The sequence below is a fragment of the Haliotis cracherodii genome, unplaced genomic scaffold (assembly GCF_022045235.1).
Source record: "Haliotis cracherodii isolate W230 unplaced genomic scaffold, xgHalCrac1.p SCAF_8, whole genome shotgun sequence".
In the NCBI taxonomy this organism is placed as follows: Eukaryota; Metazoa; Mollusca; class Gastropoda; order Lepetellida; family Haliotidae; genus Haliotis; species Haliotis cracherodii.
Genome location: NW_027266341.1, coordinates 59,544,029 through 59,558,712, shown reverse-complemented (window position 1 = coordinate 59,558,712; position 14,684 = coordinate 59,544,029). Strand labels below are relative to the sequence as shown.

The 14,684-nt window shown below is 44.8% G+C and overlaps 2 protein-coding genes across 2 annotated transcripts in view; one reads left to right on the top strand and one right to left on the bottom strand.

The window, feature by feature from the left end:
* The first annotated feature begins 96 nt into the window (after positions 1-96).
* On the top strand, positions 97-13,647 carry LOC139449528 (lysosomal Pro-X carboxypeptidase-like). Its single transcript, XM_071230960.1, has 9 exons — positions 97-247; positions 1,148-1,288; positions 4,027-4,128; positions 5,364-5,545; positions 6,391-6,548; positions 7,625-7,797; positions 9,485-9,646; positions 10,582-10,766; positions 11,682-13,647. Exons 1-9 carry the CDS (start codon positions 98-100, stop codon positions 11,872-11,874), a joined length of 1,446 nt encoding a protein of 481 aa, XP_071087061.1. The 5' UTR covers position 97; the 3' UTR covers positions 11,875-13,647.
* The window catches only part of LOC139449529 (neurochondrin-like), a 28,709-nt gene continuing 26,999 nt past the window's right edge, over positions 12,975-14,684 (bottom strand). The window contains exon 18 of the mRNA XM_071230962.1: positions 12,975-14,585. Within this exon, the coding sequence (XP_071087063.1) occupies positions 14,540-14,585 (46 nt within the window). The 3' untranslated portion in view covers positions 12,975-14,539. The remainder of the gene's footprint in view (positions 14,586-14,684) is intronic.

The following is a 14,684-nucleotide window of genomic DNA, read 5'->3' as shown; positions in this document are numbered from 1 at the left end:
GACGCCTTGGTGTGTAGTGAATATGATATGACGGCGCTGTAGAGGAGTTACATATTGGATTTACAAACCACGTGATAATCACGAGGTCGTAATCAAAATGGCGACGTATAATACCGTGTTTTTACTTTTTTGTTGGATTTCATTTGCTGTGGCGTGGTCTCCTCGGTTGTTGTCACCGCGTAGCGATAACACGAAGACTTCATTACCCAACGAATATTCTTATGAAACATTCTATTTGGATCAACAAGTATGTATATCAATGCATGCGTCTGGCATTTGATTTAGCTTCCTGTACAGAACACTTTCAGGTTCGGCACACCCCTTAAATGGGCAAAGTCAGTCCAACTAATCGAATATCTCCCAACTGGGCGAACGAAATCACGTCTTGACTGCAACGACCAATAACGAGTTCCTGTGCTACAGTTTATGCGTTAATAGTGCAGAACTCTGTTGATATTCCCTAGCCGACCAAGCGCCGTTAGGGTTAGTTAGGGCACAGGACCATGTAACTAATTATAACAATAAAAAATTTAAAAAGTCGCAAAAACGATCTGACGTGACCCGTAATGGGATATCCTCAGATCTTTGTTTAGCAGTAGCGAGAACTAAGATCTGATTTTAATGAGATTGATTCGAGATATTGCATGTTTTTCTCCTAGATTTTTTTCCACCCATTTCTCTTTATCTTTCGAAACATGTTTGTAACAAAATAAGGTTCAAATGTCATAAGAAAATATCTTCCTAAATCAGGTGAGCTACAGAGCTGCATGGCTCTAGTCCCGTGTGTGGTGAATGATTTTGGTTTGCATGATTCACTCCACAACATTAAAAGCCACAACATAATGACCTACTATGCAGAATGATGATTATCTAGAACTATTAAGCATCTTCTCCACCGCTCAGGCTTCTGTTTAATGGTACTATTCAACTGACATTGCAGCTGCTTATGGAGGTCCCTGAACATCGCCTGATATTAAATAAATGTAACATCATGTTTTGTGAACAAATAACAGGATACTATATGACCCAGGAATACAAAACTACCAGGTTACGAACTGACACGTGAGATGCAAACCTACAGGGTGATGAAGCCCCCATGATCCCATGTGCTGTTCAACCCTTGATTACAAACTGACTCTTGTTCCAGGTGGATCACTTTGGCTTCAACAACGGCGACACGTTCAAGCAGCGCTATCTCATAGCTTCTCAGTTCTGGAACCATCATGGCGGACCAATTTTCTTCTACACTGGCAACGAAGGGGACATCACCTGGTTCTGTAACAACACTGTAAGCTTGCATCACCAGCGGTAGAAACTAACTGTTTTACTCTACTTGTCCTGATAATGATACCATATAGTAAAACCCCTAAAAATGGCAAATATCTACTAGTCCTTATATGATACCTGAACTATTCGGCAGTTTGGCAAGGACTAAAGGACTAGTGCCAATGTCTAACACAGATCACATACACAGAGCATCCATTCATCACATACACAAAGCCTCTATTCCTCCCACACACACAGCCTCCATTCCTCACACACACATAGCCTCCATTTCTCACACACACAGCCTCCATTCCTCACAAACACACAGCCTCCATTCCTCACAAACACACAGCCTCCATTCCTCACACACACACAGCCTCCATTCCTCACACACACAACCTCTATTCCTCACACACATACACAGCCTCCATTTCTCACACACACAACCTCCATTCCTCACACACACAACCTCCATTCCTCACACACACAACCTCTATTCCTCACACACATACACAGCCTCCATTTCTCACACACACAGCTTCCATTCATCACACAAACAGCCTCCATTTTTCACACACAGCCTCCATTCATCACACACACAGCCTCCATTCCTCACACACACACAGCCGCCATTCCTCACATTCACAGCTTTCATTCCTCACACACACAGCCGCCATTCCTCACACACACAGCCGCCATTCCTCACATTCACAGCTTTCATTCCTCACACACATACAGCTTCCATTCATCACACACACAGCCGCCATTCATCACACACACACAGCCTCCATTCCTCACATACACAGCCTCCATTCCTCACACACACACAGCCTCCATTCCTCACACACACACAGCCTCCATTCCTCACACACACACAGCCTCCATTCCTCACATACACAGCCTCCATTCCTCACACACACACAGCCTCCATTCCTCACACACACAACCTCCATTCCTCACACACACACAGCCTCCATTCCTCACACACACACAGCTTCCATTCATCACACACAGCTTCCATTCATCACACACACATAGCCTCCATTCATCACACACACAGCCTCCATTCCTCACACACACAGCCTCCATTCCTCACACACACAGCCGCCATTCCTCACACACACAGCTTCCATTCTTCACATACACACAGCTTCCATTCCTCACACACACACAGCCTCCATTCCTCACACACACACAGCCTCCATTCCTCACACACAGCCTCCATTCATCACATACACACAGCCTCCATGCATCACACACAGCCTCCATGCATCACACACAGCCTCCATGCATCACACACAGCCTCCATGCATCACACACACACAGCCTCCATGCATCACACACACACAGCCTCCATGCATCACACACAGCCTCCATGCATCACACACAGCCTCCATTCCTCACACACACACAGCCTCCATTCCTCACACACACACAGCTTCCATTCATCACACACACCGCTTCCATTCAACACACACAGCTTCCATTCATCACACACACACAGCCTCCATTCATCACACACACAGCCTCCATTCCTCACACACACAGCCTCCATTCCTCACACACACAGCCGCCATTCCTCACACACACAGCTTCCATTCTTCACATACACACAGCTTCCATTCCTCACACACACACAGCCTCCATTCCTCACACACACACAGCCTCCATTCCTCACACACAGCCTCCATTCATCACATACACACAGCCTCCATGCATCACACACAGCCTCCATGCATCACACACAGCCTCCATGCATCACACACAGCCTCCATGCATCACACACACACAGCCTCCATGCATCACACACACACAGCCTCCATGCATCACACACAGCCTCCATGCATCACACACAGCCTCCATTCCTCACACACACACAGCCTCCATTCCTCACACACACAGCCTTCATTACATACAGCCTTCATTTCTCTCACACACACACACACACACGCACACGCACGCACGCACACACACACACACACACACACACACACACACACACACACACACACACACACACACACACACACACACACACACACACACAGCCTCCATTCATCACAAACACACCACCTCCAGAAATACTCCGGCCCTATTAACCACTATAGCTTTGGCTTGACTGTGGTTTGAATGACACAGCCTTAGAAATACCTGTCAAATCAAATTACACCCTTCTTCATCATGTTCACGACTGATACAAGCATCTGTGTCACCATTCATGGATTGTTCTAGGATTTCTAGCGAATCCCCTGGCAGCTTGGTAATTTCTGAAAAATAATTTTGTTCAAAATTGGGAAGTTCTTATTTTTTTAATTCAGAGGTTGGCCCATTTTAACATTGTATTTTGAGATTTCATTCAATACAGTAATATATAACTAAGCATAGTAACCTCTTCCTATTTATTTACATAGTTTTATGTGGGATGTCACACCTGAATTGTGTGTTAATTACAGGGTTTTATGTGGGATGTCACACCTGAATTGTGTGTTAATTACAGGGTTTTATGTTGGATGTCACACCTGAATTGTGTGTTAATTACAAGGTTTGATGTTGGATGTCACACCTGAATTGTGTGTTAATTACAGGGTTTTATGTTGGATGTCACACCTGAATTGAGTGTTAATTACAGGGTTTTATGTTGGATGTCACACCTGAATTGAGTGTTAATTACAGGGTTTTATGTTGGATGTCACACCTGAATTGAGTGTTAATTACAGGGATTGATGTGGGATATCGCACCTGAATTCCATGTTTTTTCAGGGTTTTATGTGGGATATCGCACCTGAATTCCGAGCTCTACTGGTGTTTGCTGAGCACCGATACTATGGATCGTCGATACCCTACGGCTCACAAGCTTTTAAGGTAGGATTCAGTCACACCTTCAGGTCTTGATGTTGTTTACTGAAACAGTGTGAAGCCATATACCACCGTGTCACCTGTATGTCTCAACCATATACCCTTTGTGTCAGCTCTGTAAACCAGTGTCTCAATCATAAAGAATTTCTTCACTTATGTAAACCAGTGTCTCACCTCTGTAAACTAATGTCTCACCTATGTAAACCAATGTTTGAATTGTATTTAGCTCACCTATGTAAACCAGTGTCTCAATCATAAAGAATTTCTTCACTTATGTGAACCAGTGTCTCACCTCTGTAAACTAATGTCTCACCTATGTAAACCAATGTGTGAATTGTATACTCTTTTTAGCTCACCTATGTAAACCAATGTCTCACTTATTTGAACCAATGTCTCACTTATGTAAACCAGTGTCTCACTTATGTAAACCAATGTTTGAATTGTATACTCTTTTTAGCTCACCTATGTAAACCAATGTCTCACTTATTTGAACCAATGTCTCACTTATGTAAACCAGTGTCTCACTTATGTAAACCAATGTTTGAATTGTATACTCTTTAGCTCACCTATGTAAACCAATGTCTCACTTATTTGAACCAATGTCTCACTTATGTAAACCAGTGTCTCACTTATGTAAACCAATGTTTGAATTGTATACTCTTTAGCTCACCTATGTAAACCAATGTCTCACTTATTTGAACCAATGTCTCACTTATGTAAACCAGTGTCTCACCAATGAAAACCAATGTTTGAATTGTATAATCTTTAGCTCACCTATGTAAACCAATGTCTCACTTATTTGAACCAATGTCTCACTTATGTAAACCAGTGTCTCACTTATGTAAACCAATGTTTGAACTATATACTCTTTGTCTCAGCTATGTAAACCAATGTCTCACTTATGTAAACCAATGTCTCACTTATGTAAACCAGTGTCTCACTTATGTAAACCAATGTTTGAACTATATACTCTTTGTCTCAGCTATGTAAACCAATGTCTCACATATGTAAACCAATGTCTCACTTATGCAAACCAATGTCTCACTTATGTAAACCAATGTCTCACTTATGTAAACCAATGTCTCACTTATGTAAACCAATGTCTCACTTATGTAAACCAATGTCTCACTTATGTAAACCAGTGTCTCACTTATGTAAACCAATGTCTCACTTATGTAAACCAGTGTCTCACTTATAAATGCAGTGTCTGAACTCACCTGTATGTCTGTATCCCCCTTCAGGATCCCAGCAAGTTGAACTACCTGACCTCTGAGCAAGCTCTGGCCGACTTTGCTGTGCTGATCCGATACCTCAAGTCATCCATTCCTGGGACAAATGACAGCCCAGTCGTTGCTTTCGGGGGCTCGTATGGGGGAATGTTGTCTGCATGGATGAGGATGAAGTACCCCAGCGCAGTCATAGGGTAAGGATCACCTTGGCAACAGAACAAAAACCACATTGGCTGAATCAGCACAGTCGTAGGGTAAGGATCACCTTGGCAACAGAACAAAACCCACATTGGCTGAATCAGCACAGTCGTAGGGTAAGGATCACCATGGCAACAGAACAAAACCTACATTGGCTGACTCAGTTCAGGCGTAGGGTAAGGATCGCCATGGCAACATAACAAAACCCACATTGGCTGAATCAGCACAGTCGTAGGGTAAGGATCGCCTTGGCAACATAACAAAACCCACATTGGCAGACTCAGCTCAGTCGTAGGGTAAGATAGACCATGGCAACAGCACAAAACCCACATTGGCTGACTCAGTTCAGGCGTAGGGTAAGGATCACCATGGCAACAGAACAAAACCCACATTGGCTGACTCAGTTCAGGCGTAGGGTAAGGATCGCCATGGCAACATAACAAAACCCACATTGGCTGAATCAGCACAGTCGTAGGGTAAGGATCGCCATGGCAACATAACAAAACCCACATTGGCAGACTCAGCTCAGTCGTAGGGTAAGGATCACCATGGCAACAGAACAAAACTCACATTGGCTGACTCAGTTCAGGCGTAGGGTAAGGATCACCATGGCAACAGAACAAAACCCACATTGGCTGACTCAGTTCAGGCGTAGGGTAAGGATCGCCATGGCAACATAACAAACCTGATTGATCATTCCTGTTATATGTATGTAATATGATTGCTTAAGATGTTTTTATTTGCGACCTTATTGATTAAATTTTATCTGCAATATGACTGTTTCAAATGCTCTATCTCCTATGGTTAAAATGCTGTTAGCTGCAATGTAATTTGTCCTCAGTGCGCTTGCAGCCTCGGCTCCTATATGGGATTTCACTGGTCTGACCAAATGCTCCGCCCTGATGGACACAGTCACAAAGTCCTTCATGAAGGCCTCCCCACCATGTGTTGACAACATCCGCCAGTCATGGACCACCATCGATAAAATAGCTGCCACAGGTATGCACAAGTCTGTCACAACCGCCTCCATGGTCTAGTGGTAGAGGGGGGCACGAGCGACCCAGTCGTCTAAGGCGCCACAATTCGCTGCACAGAGTTGCGTCCCTTGGGCACAACAGAAATCTATGATTATGGGTTCAAATCCCGGTTCACACGATTATATTTCTAGGTTTGTCAGCATCTTACCCGTGCTCGTGGGTTTCACCGAAGAGGTAAACGTCTAAGACCTGCATCACTTGGGGCTTTCCTCACACATTAAGCTGACACGCTGTGATAAAACTGGAATACTGTTAAAAGTGGCGTTAAACCTTAACTCATTCACTCACGCTGCACGCTATGTCTGTCAGCAGCAATATTGTTAATGTGCCGTTGAAAATACTTTTAAGCTGACACACCGTGATATAACTGGAATACTGTTAAAAGCGGCGTTAAACACAACTCACTCACTCTAGTGGTAGAGCGTCTGCACAGAGAGCAGAAGGTCCCGGCTGTGTCATAGCAAAAGATGTTAAAAGATGGTACTTGTTGTTACCCTGTCTGGTGCTCGGCATTAATGGTCTGAAACAAGGACATGTCGGCTCGGAGTCAGTATACTGTGTCTGAGTGGGGTATTCATGTTAAACTGTGGCTTGGTATCTCAGTTTCACCTCACCTCACCACAAATCTGTCATAGGTATGTACAAGTCTGTGTCAGAGGTGGTACGATCGCCCAGGGATAACACAGACTACATGTGCCACTCTGGCCCATTCCATACAAGGGCATTGGTAGCCCAATTATTGTGCAGAGTTGTCTGCCTTGTGCATGCCAGAAACCTATGATCGTGAGTTTGAATCCCAGATTTGCCCTGGCCATGTTTCCAGGTTTGTCAGCATTACAAAGTGCCTGTGGGTTTCACCAAAGTGGTGAATGTAGATAGTCTGCATCTGGTTGACTCGCTGTGATGTGATGACGTCCTGCTCAACACCTCACTCCCATCCCAGACAAAGGGACTGGCCAGGTACTAACTGGAGAATAGGGAACACTTCTCTACATGGTCTGTAGTTGATGGGTAATGTATCATATCTTGTGTTGTCAGCGGACGGCAGGAACTTCATCTACAACACATTTCACCTGTGTGCCCCTCTGAAGACAGCGGATGATGTTGGCAACTTCAAGGCCTGGCTGGCTAATGCTTGGTTTGACCTGGCCATGGTCAACTACCCCTATCCTGCCAACTTCCTGGAACCACTGCCTGCCTGGCCAGTAAAGGTAACATAACCTCCTCTCACCTGTCCCGGTAACATACCCCCCTCACCTGTCCAGGTTACATAACCCCCTCTCACCTGTCAAGGTAACATAACCCCCTCTCACCTGTCAAGGTAACATAACCCCCTCTCACCTGTCAAGGTAACATAACCCCCTCTCACCTGTCAAGGTAACATAACCCCCTCTCACCTGTCAAGGTAACATATCCCCCCCTCACCTGTCCAGGTAACATAACCCCCCCTCACCTGTCCAGGTAACATTACCCCCTCTCACCTGTCAAATAAACATATCCCCCTCTCCTGTCAAGGTAACATAACCCCCTCTCACCTGTAAAGGTAACATAACCCCCTCTCACCCGTCCAGGTAGCATAACCCCCTCTCACCTGTCCAGGTAACATAACCCCCCTCACCTGTCCAGGTAACATAACCCCCCTCACCTGTCAAGGTAACATAACCCCCCTCACCTGTCCAGGTAACATTACCCCCTCTCACCTGTCAAATTAACATATCCGCCTCTCCTGTCAAGGTAACATAACCCCCCTCAGCTGTCCAGGTAACCCCCCTCACCTATCAAGTGTGTCATGTTACAGACTGTGTGTCATGCTACAGGCTGTGTGTCATGTTACAGACTGTGTATCATATTACAGGCTGTGTGTCATGTTACAGGCTGTGTGTCATGTTACAGACTGTGTGTCATGCTACGGGCTGTGTGTCATGCAACAGGCTGTGTGTCATGTTACAGACTGTGTGTCATGTTACAGACTGTGTGTCATGCTACAGACTGTGTGTCATGTTACAGGCTGTGTGTCATGCTACGGGCTGTGTGTCATGCTACAGGCTGTGTGTCATGTTACAAACTGTGTGTCATGCTACAGACTGTGTGTCATGTTACAGGCTGTGTGTCATGCTACAGGCTGTGTGTCATGCTACAGGCTGTGTGTCATGTTACAGACTGTGTGTCATGTTACAGACTGTGTGTCATGTTACAGGCTGTGTGTCATGCTACAGGCTGTGTGTCATGCTACATGCTGTGTGTCATGCTACATGCTGTGTGTCATGCTACAGGCTGTGTGTCATGCTACAGGCTGTGTGTCATGTTACAGACTGTGTGTCATGTTACAGGCTGTGTCATGTTACAGGCTGTGTGTCATGTTACAGGCTGTGTGTCATGTTACAGGCTGTGTGTCATGTTGCAGGCTGCATGTCATGTTATAGACTGTGTGTCATGTTACAGACTGTGTGTCATGTTACAGGCTGCATGTCATGTTACAGGCTGTGTGTCATGTTACAGACTGTGTGTCATGTTACAGACTGCGTGTCATGTTACAGACTGTGTGTCATGTTACAGGCTGTATGTCATGTTACAGACTGCGTGTCATGTTACAGGCTGTGTGTCATGCTACAGGCTGTGTGTCATGCTACAGGCTGTGTGTCATGTTACAGACTGTGTATCATATTACAGGCTGTGTGTCATGTTACAGGCTGTGTGTCATGCTACAGGCTGTGTGTCATGTTACAGACTGCATGTCATGTTACAGACTGCGTGTCATGTTACAGACTGTGTGTCATGTTACAGGCTGTGTGTCATGTTACAGGCTGTGTGTCATGCTACAGGCTGTGTGTCATGTTACAGACTGCATGTCATGTTACAGACTGCGTGTCATGTTACAGACTGTGTGTCATGTTACAGGCTGTATGTGCACCACTAGGAAGTCCCCTAGAGGACAAGCTCCTGATGCAGGGGCTGTACAAGGCTGTGAACATCTACTTCAACTATACTGGCCAGGCCAAGTGCCTCAACACATCCCAGGATGCCACCGCCAGTCTCGGTGATGCTGGGTGGGGCTATCAGGTACGTGTGACAATGTCGGATGGGGCTATCAGGTACGTGTGACAGTGTCGGGTGGGGCTATCAGGTACGTGTGACAGTGTCTGGTGGGGCTATCAGGTACGTGTGACAGTGTCGGGTGGGGCTATCAGGTACGTGTGACAGTGTCGGATGGGGCCATCAGGTACGTGTGACAGTGTCAGGTGGGGCTATCAGGTACGTGTGACAATGTCGGGTGGGGCTATCAGGTACGTGTGACAGTGTCAGGTGGGGCTATCAGGTACGTGTGACAGTGTCGGGTGTGGCTATCAGGTACGTGTGACAGTGTCAGGTGGGGCTATCAGGTACGTGTGACAGTGTCTGGTGGGGCTATCAGGTACGTGTGACAGTGTCGGGTGGGGCTATCAGGTACGTGTGACAGTGTCGGGTGGGGCTTTAGGTACGTGTGACAGTGTCGGAAGGGGCTTTAGGTACGTGTGACAGTGTCGGGTGGGGCTATCAGGTACGTGTGACAGTGTCGGGTGGGGCTATCAGGTACGTGTGACAGTGTCGGGTGGGGCTATCAGGTAAATGTGACAGTGTCGGGTGGGGCGATCAGGTAAATGTGACGGTGTCGGGTGGGGCGATCAGGTAAATGTGACAGTGTCGGGTGGGGCTATCAGGTAAATGTGACGGTGTCGGGTGGGGCGATCAGGTATGTGTGACAGTGTCGGGTGGGACTGTCAGGTAAATGTGACAGTGTCAGGTGGGGCTGTCAGGTAAATGTGACAGTGTCAGTTGGGGCTATCAGGTATGTGTGACAGTGTCTGATGGGGCTATCAGGTAAATGTGACAGTGTCGGGTTGGCCTATCAGGTAAGTGTGACAGTGTCGGGTGGGGCTATCAGGTGAATGTGACGGTGTTGGGTGGGGCTATCAGGTGAATGTGTGATAGTTTGACCAACGCTTGTTTTGATTCAGGCGTGCACGGAGATGGTGATGCCAGACTGTGCTGACAGTTCCTCCATGTTTGAGCCGACCACGTGGAACTTCACCAGCTTCAGCAACAGCTGCTTCTCCTCCTACAAGATACGACCACGCCAGGACTGGGTGGCCACACAATATGGCGGCAAGGACATCGAAGCCCCCACCAACATCATCTTTAGGTGAGCCAAGATATCTTCTGCTTCTTTAGTGTTAAATGGTTTCATTACGTGTGGATGAAGCAAGCATCATATCTAGACATGGACTGTCCTGTATAAAAGTATCATATCTCATCATGGACTGTCATATATAAAAGTGTCATATCTCATCATGGACTGTCCTGTATAAAAGTATCATATCTAGACATGGACTGTCCTGTATAAAAGTATCATATCTCATCATGGACTGTCATATATAAAAGTGTCATATCTCATCATGAACTGTCATATATAAAAGTGTCATATCTCATCATGGACTGTCCTGTATAAAAGTGTCATATCTCATCATGGACTGTCCTGTATAAAAGTGTCATATCTCATCATGGACTGTCCTGTATAAAAGTGTCATATCTCATCATGGACTGTCATATATAAAAGTATCATATCTAGACATGGACTGTCCTCTATAAAAGTGTCATATCTCATCATGGACTGTCCTGTATTAAAGTGTCATATCTCATCATGGACTGTCATATATAAAGTGTCATATCTCATCATGGACTGTCCTGTATAAAAGTGTCATATCTCATCATGAACTGTCATATATATAAAAGTGTCATATCTCATCATGGACTGTCCTGTATAAAAGTATCATATCTAGACATGGACTGTCATATATAAAAGTGTCATATCTCATCATGGACTGTCATATATAAAAGTGTCATATCTCATCATGGACTGTCATATATGAAAGTGTCATATCTCATCATGGACTGTCATATATAAAAGTGTCATATCTCATCATGAACTGTCATATATAAAAGTGTCATATCTCATCATGAACTGTCATATATAAAAGTGTCATATGACTACAAAGGTAGCCAGTCAGTTGTCCTCTTCCTGCAGCAGACACCAGTAACACTATGTTTGTGTTTCTAGCAATGGTCTGCTGGACCCGTGGTCTGCCGGCGGTGTTCTCAACTCCCTGTCCGACACCTTGATAGCCATCCAGATCCCAGACGGAGCACACCACCTTGATCTGCGCGCTGCCAACAAGGACGACACAGCCTACGTGAAGGCAGCTCGCACGCAGGAGAAGAACATCATCCGCCTCTGGCTGAGCAGTCAATAGACCTGTGTTGGCAGTCGGAGGGTTAATGTTTATCACCATCATCAAAGTCAGGAAAGGTTTTTACCCACAATAGCTGGACTATTTTTAACTAATTCACTCACTCAGTAGAACACTGTGGTGTTGCTGTTAACCCTTGCACTGTCACCACCCCACTGTATCCTTGACGGGTTAACTTACGATATAGTCTCACTACACACATTCCCTGATCTGTGATACGGCCAGTCACCTCAAATACACACACTTGGTGCGAGCTGGTAGTTGTGTCAAAATACATAGACACATGGTCCGAGTTGGTACGTTGTGTCGGAATACACAGACACATGGTGCAAACTGGTACATTTTGTCAGAATACATGGACACATGGTGCGAGCTGGTACATTGTGTCGGAATACATAGACACATGGTCCGAGCTGGTACATTGTGTCAGATCACACAGACACATGAACCGAGCTGGTACGTGGTGTCAGAACACACAGACACATGGTCCGAGCTGGTACGTGGTGTCGGAACACACAGACACATGGTCCGAGCTGGTACACTGTGTCAGAACACACAGACACATGGTCATCAATCATGCTTGTGTAGTTCTAGGTGTGTTGATATTGTCCAGCCAGTGTGTGAGTGATTACTGATCCAGTCAACAATCCAGTCAAACAATTCTTCTCCAACACCTGTACACCCTCAGGAGTCAAATGATAGTAACTAAAAGAAGAGACCAAGTATCCACTGTCCATCTGTTCTGCGGACCTACTCAGGTGGTCCGACTTGTTCATTGTTTGTCATCATCCCCCTGATGAGGTTGCACTGTGTTCATAATATCAATCACTGGTTTTCTATTCCAGCCTCCATTATTGTCCTGCTGCCATCATGGCTGGAATATTGCTAAGGGCATCAACCAGCTAACAATACACAGTTCCAGCATGTCATTTTGAACATGTTCTTGTCAAGATTTGAAATGTAAGATTTTGGTGGCGGTAGTTTTTCCATGGCCGTGTCGTGTCTGTGTGTGACAGGAATATTGTGCTGGTCTTGAAACTGTGTCCGGCAACTCCCCACTGTTCAGGAAGATAGATTCCTTGTCAACAAAACATTAATTCATGTTTTAATAGTTTATTATGAATTCAGGCAAAGATCGCAATCATAAACACTTGTATATGACAATATGTACAAATTTTACCATCTGATGGCCGCCTTGGTGCTGTGCAATCTCATTAAAATCAGATCTTAGTTCTCGCTACTGCTAAACAAAGCTCTGAGAACATCCCATTACGGGTCACGTTAGACCAACCTTGCATGACTTTGACCGACCAATGGAATGAAGGCAGCTTTCTCGTGCTTTACGGCACTAATTTCAAATTGGCGACTATGCTTCGAAACATATTTTGACAAATTCTCAATTACAAATTTGAAACCTGAACAAAAGAACATTCTGGAATTGCTAATAGATGGTCTAGATTGTATGGATACAGTTGTTTAACCCGTAACTATCCTTCGGAGTTAAAGTTTTCGAGGCTGCATGATCAGAAATCACATTCCGACTGTCACTTTCATAATCTGGTAAGCAATGCTCTGATTGGTCGGATGAAAGGTCGTTCTGTCCTCAGATCTTTGTTTAGCTGTAGTGTGAACTGAGGTCTGAATTTAATGAGATTGGGTGCTGTGTGGTGAGCCTCTTGTCTGTGATGATTATTCACACTCTGTACTGTGTGTTGAACATGCAGGGTCTAATCTTGTGGTATTTTTACAATAAAATCAGTTGTCCTCATTTTAAAACTGTGTTCATTCAATCACAGTTGACATCTTCACTTGTGTTCATCAACCACACCTAGCAACAGGACCACACCTAGCAACAGGACCACACCTAGCAACCTGATATTCCACTAGTCAAATAACAAGAAAACAACACTATCACTATACCCCGCTATTGGGCACATTAGAATATTGTTTGTACATATAGTAGTAAATATAATCTATAAAAAAGAGTCATATAAAGCCTTAAAGAGAGATAGGCACTTGGACCACTTTATGTCATCAGAAACAATTATTAAATGTGAAATTAATACACTTGATAAGTATTTCTTTGATAAGCTTACTTCAGTAGTTTCTGAGAAAACTTGTCCCCAATGCACACACTATGCACAAAGAACAATAACATGGATCAAGGGACATAACTCTGTAAAACAAATAATTTATGGGAACAACTTTCAAACCGTCTTGACAAGCATTTCTTAGTTAATCATGCAGACTTTAATTCAAGTCACTTCAGTTTCGGAGAAAATTTGTTCCCATTTCACACAGTGGGCACTAACTTGAAAAGCACAGAGTAAGGGCCATAACTCTGCAAAAAAATGAATTTACAACACCAGTTTTTCGAACTCATTTGAAATCATGACCAGTAACATAAGTGTGTAAAATTTCATTACTCTGACTTAAATAGTTTTGGAGAAAATTTGTCCCCTTTGAGAAGCGGAAGGACGGATGGACAGACGGATGAACTACATTCTTATATCCCCCGTCCCAAGTCGGGGGGGGGGGATATAAAGGAGTGATTCACAAATGGAGAACTATTATATAATAATATTATAGTCTCCTACGTCATCTGTCACATGGGTAGTCTGTTAAGGCGGGATGCTGGTCCAGCTGTTGGTGGTTGATCCTGGCTTCGTCACGCATCGGTCAAGGCCTTCTCCAGGTCCTCACAGTGGTACATACTGCGGAAACAAGATATACACATCCTTTAGTGAGTGAGTGAGTTTGGTTTAACGCCAGTGTGTCAGCTTAATTTGGGAGGAATGCCCAAAATGATGCAG

Coding starts and splice junctions, on each gene's coding strand:
- LOC139449528 (XM_071230960.1), top strand. CDS start 98: ATGGCGACGTATAATACCGTGTTTTTACTTTTTTGTTGGATTTCATTT. Junction 6,549..7,624: donor CGATAAAATAGCTGCCACAG/GTATGCACAAGT, acceptor TTGTGTTGTCAG/CGGACGGCAGGAACTTCATC. Junction 10,767..11,681: donor CCCACCAACATCATCTTTAG/GTGAGCCAAGAT, acceptor TTGTGTTTCTAG/CAATGGTCTGCTGGACCCGT.